Here is a 4,396-nt window from a genome sequence, read left to right as displayed (position 1 = left end):
GGTGGAATCAATGATAACAGTTCATAATTAACACTCTAATCTTTCCATCAGAAACAGGCAGTTTCTGATGGAAAGATTAGAGTGTTAACTATTAATGGAAGATTAGTTAACATCTTTTATTATAGATTTTTTGTATACTTTTGGGAGCAGAATTGTTTGGTTCTGGATTCAGTTTAAAAACTTGTTAGTCTGCTAACCAACCCTGTGAGTACTTTGAATACATGAAGTAAGATATATTTGTAAGTACAGGTTACTTTTATTTTTAAAGTTTTGTCTCTTATAGTCACAAAAGTTTCAAGCAAGAGTGGATTTTTCCACAATGCCACTAAGTGTACATGACAGACCACAGTCATTGAGGCAGAGAATAAAATCAAATCCTAGCTCACACTGAAACTTTTCCAGACCCACCTTGACTGATAAGGTCTGAGAGACATTTATTGTAATGTTCCACAAGGAACTAAGAGTGTGTACACATTCTTCTATAGAACTGTCATGGACAAAGTCTGGGGGTGATGGTTTATAAATAGTGATTGTTTCTTGTCTTACAGAGCCTGCTTTGTGGTGCATCTGTTTGTCCATTGGCAAATGATCCTTCTGATTTAATTAGCAACTTAAATTTCTGTTTCTAGGACTTTTCCAGATGTTAGAATAAAGAGAATATGTGTAGGAATCAATGACATTTGAGTTTTGAGTTTTTCTTATTTACTTTCCTAAATGCACAAAAATCAGTGATGTACATTAATGTCTTATGTGCAAATTACTTTCAATTTATAGAACAGCTACCTTGAGAGTTAACTTTTGAGGAAAACTTACAACTGTATATGATTTGTATTGCCTAAAATTAGTCAAAATGGAAAAAATTTTAAAAATTACAGTATTTCCAATTTTTTTATGTTTAAATATGTTCTTTTATGAAGATAAACATTATTTGTAAACTGACAAAATAATGAATCATTTGAACAACTTTGGTATGTTATATCTAATGTTTCAGTCATTCTTCGAATGCTCTTTCTTAACCAGATAAGATCTGTGACCAGATCAGTGATGCAGTATTGGATGCTCATCTCAAACAAGATCCCAATGCCAAGGTGGCCTGTGGTGAGGAACTCCTGGCTCCTACCTGCTGGAGACCTAAGTGGGTGGGGCTGAGATATTTATTTTGGCATAAGACCATAGTGTCCTACTCCTCGGCTTAAAAAAAATCCATGTCTTCTTGTCTGCAACAGATTTATTCATTATGTAACCTTTATGAAATAAAAGATATGAAAAATATTTTTAAGCATAAAACAAATTGGTAGCTGTCTTGGCAAGAACTTGGCAGTAGATAATAGTGGAGGGTTGAATTGGAGCCTGACCTGACACCTGCTCTCCTTAGGAAAGGGGCTTTTCAGAGTTCTTGGACAGACTCCTCACATCATATAAGTGTTGTTAGAACAAAGGAAGCTTCTGGATGAGTAGAAGTTACACCCTTGTTAGAGGAGTTTTCTAGTGACTGCACAGAAGTGTGGCTCATTCCATTATTCTCTTACCTAATTGAAGGCATGGGTAAGTTATTTCTCCAGTTTAACAACATCTGGAGGGTAGAATATTCATCAGTTGAGTCAATAGCTTTCCCAAGGGGTCTTTTAGTTAAATTAAAGCACTGACATTCTCTTTTGCATATACATCATTCATAATTTCATGGAAATTCATGTAGGTAGGGACCTTAATTTTTCTTTTGGGGATACATCCTCTTACAAATGAACCTTCATCAGGCACAGCAACAAAGTCAGGGACACAAAGCCTAGAAAATTCCAGAGGTGAACAGACCTAGCTTCTCAAATTTTTAATGGATCATAAAGGGTATCCACAGCAACAAAGCTTGCTACAGCTTTCAGGCAGGGAAACGTAGCTGACACAGGCTCAAGATTTATTCTCTTTACTGTTGTGCATAGACCCAGCTTTACTTCCTGGGTCTTCCATCCCTCAAGCTTGCAATGGAGCTTTAATGCTGGGGATGAGAGGAACTTAAGTTTACTACCTTCTCAGTTTCTCACTTCAATCCTTACATGGTATATTATCTTCCTCTACTGTAGAGGAAATGGAGGCCTGCGGGAGATTCAATAGCTTGTGAAAGATCACATAAGTACCCAGAGTTAGTTCAAAGTCTCTAGTATGTCCAGTTCTTCCCAAAGTTGTATATTACAGACAGCATTGGAAGATAGCTAGTGCTTAAAGTTGAGATATATTTTTCCTAGCATTATCACATTAGTTCTAGAATGTATTCCTCATAAGTTCTGTATGGGTCCCTTTATCAGTTGACTAGGTATATGTACCTCCTTTCTGATATGCGGCCCCTGACCTCCTTCCTCTTCTCTTGCAGAGACTGTGTGTAAGACGGGTATGGTGCTGCTGTGTGGGGAGATCACTTCCATGGCCATGGTAGATTACCAGCGAGTAGTGAGAGATACCATCAAACACATTGGCTATGATGACTCTGCCAAAGGTGTGGCCTCTGGGTTAGAAGGGCCTCTGGGTCAGTGTGGGTGTTAAAATATGCAAGAGAGACTACCTATATCACCCATGTAAAATCTGAGCTCCTTGTCTGTGGATATGAAAATAATACTGGGAAAGTATACTGGACTCTTTCCATCTTCCAGCCTGCACACCATTAAAGGCTCTGGTAGAAGCCACTAGACTATTTGAATGGGCACACACCCAATGCTATTGCACCGTTCTTGTTTAGGTCACTAAAATTGTCTAGGGGCTTGTAAGGCTGCTTTAGAAGAAAAGAAGTTCTGAGAACTTTGTTGATACATCATCTCTGTACTGAATATAAACACTGTATGTACTATCTTGTTTAATCTTTTTGAATCTGGCATACTTACGCAGGTAAGGAAATAAAAGTGTTTATATGAGGTAACAAGATCAGTGAGTAGAAGACTAAGTTGAAGACTCTTGGATTTCCAACTAATGATGACACTATAGGCATAAAGAGATGATGGCATAGTGCATCACTGGCACTGTTATCAGGCACATGGGCCAAGCTGAAGACCGGGTTAGGCATGACTGCATGACTCTGAGCTAAGGGAAGGCATCCCAAGTCTCCATCAGTACTCCACAATGGGTAACTTGAAGCCAGAGGAGAGAAACAGGCCTGACAGGGTACACTGGTACCAGGTAGGAGAGAAATGAGGGGTATGAAGCAGAATCTAAGAAGTAGGACTGTGTAGGAAAAGGTTGACATAAGAAGATCCACATATCATGGTAGATGCTGAAAACCTGTGTGTATGGACTTCCAGTGGAGGACTCCTGTGTAGGGCATATCTCCCAGTTCTTAAATGATGGATTCTGACATAGACAATTCCAGGTTTTTAAGAAAAAATCCCTTTGAGTCTCAATTGACTCTCTTTGGATTCCCTGAACTCACTATTTTAAGTATTTGCAGTGAAGTGGAGCCTTTCAAAGAGGTTTGAATTTGCTAATTTTTGGCCCCTGTTACTTAGTGGTCATTAGGTATGACATGTAGTACCATTGTGGGTCAAAATAACAGTAGTGACTACATCTATATCTTTGTAAGTGAGAGAGTAAAATGTCAGTTCAACTAATATTTTATGTGCTTGTGTTTGCAGAGCTTATTCAAGGCATTCACTTACTCTGCATGAGTTATAGAGGATTCTAGGTTTATAAGGGAGTATAGATATCTTTTTTGCAAGTGCCCAAGCAAGTTGCTTCTCTTCGTTCAGGCTTTGACTTCAAGACCTGCAATGTGCTGGTGGCTTTGGAGCAACAGTCACCTGATATTGCACAGTGTGTTCACCTGGACAGAAATGAAGAGGACGTCGGTGCAGGAGACCAGGTAACAGTACATTCTTATAGGAAGCTGAGGCAGGTCATTATGGTGCAGGGACCAAGCTCCAACCTCAGTGCTGATTGCTCGTGAAATTCATGAGTAATCACACTGGGCTTGCCTTAAAGTTTTGGAGCCACAAGCTAGACTTTAAGTATGTTGGACATCTGCTTTACTGCTATAAACCATACCAGGGCATAGGCATGTTATGGAAGACTGTGGCTACTATTACCAGACTTTGATTTGTCCACCCTTCTAATGTAAGGTTGAGAGACCTCATTTTCCCTCCAGAGGAGTTCATTTGAGCTCTGTGCTCAATCAGTGTTTGCAGAAGTGAAATTTTAGATGGGAAGAAAGCTACTATTCTGTTGTTCTAAATTGAGCATTGTTGTTGTTGTTATTATGTGCCATCAAGTAATTTGCAACTCATAGTGACCCTATGTACAACAGCCCTAAACCCTGCTCTATCTTCTGCCAATCTCATTGCCTCTGACACACCCATCCCGATTACCCCAGTCACTGAATCAATCCACCTCATAGAGGGTCTTTCCCTCCTGCGCTGTCCCT

General features: G+C 39.4%; 1 protein-coding gene across 1 annotated transcript in view; it reads left to right on the top strand.

Annotated features, from left to right (window-relative positions):
* The window catches only part of LOC102857808, a 36,847-nt gene that overhangs the window by 10,955 nt on the left and 21,496 nt on the right, over positions 1 to 4,396 (top strand). The window contains exons 2-4 of the mRNA XM_006903163.1: positions 1,021 to 1,098; positions 2,363 to 2,485; positions 3,726 to 3,838. Coding sequence (XP_006903225.1) covers positions 1,021 to 1,098; positions 2,363 to 2,485; positions 3,726 to 3,838 — 314 coding nt within the window. The remainder of the gene's footprint in view (positions 1 to 1,020; positions 1,099 to 2,362; positions 2,486 to 3,725; positions 3,839 to 4,396) is intronic.

This window comes from Elephantulus edwardii, unplaced genomic scaffold, assembly GCF_000299155.1.
Source record: "Elephantulus edwardii isolate Elephantulus edwardi_28Jun2011 unplaced genomic scaffold, EleEdw1.0 scaffold00527, whole genome shotgun sequence".
Classification (NCBI taxonomy): Eukaryota; Metazoa; Chordata; class Mammalia; order Macroscelidea; family Macroscelididae; genus Elephantulus; species Elephantulus edwardii.
Note: the sequence above shows the minus strand (reverse complement) of the source record. Positions and strands in the feature narration are given on the sequence as shown.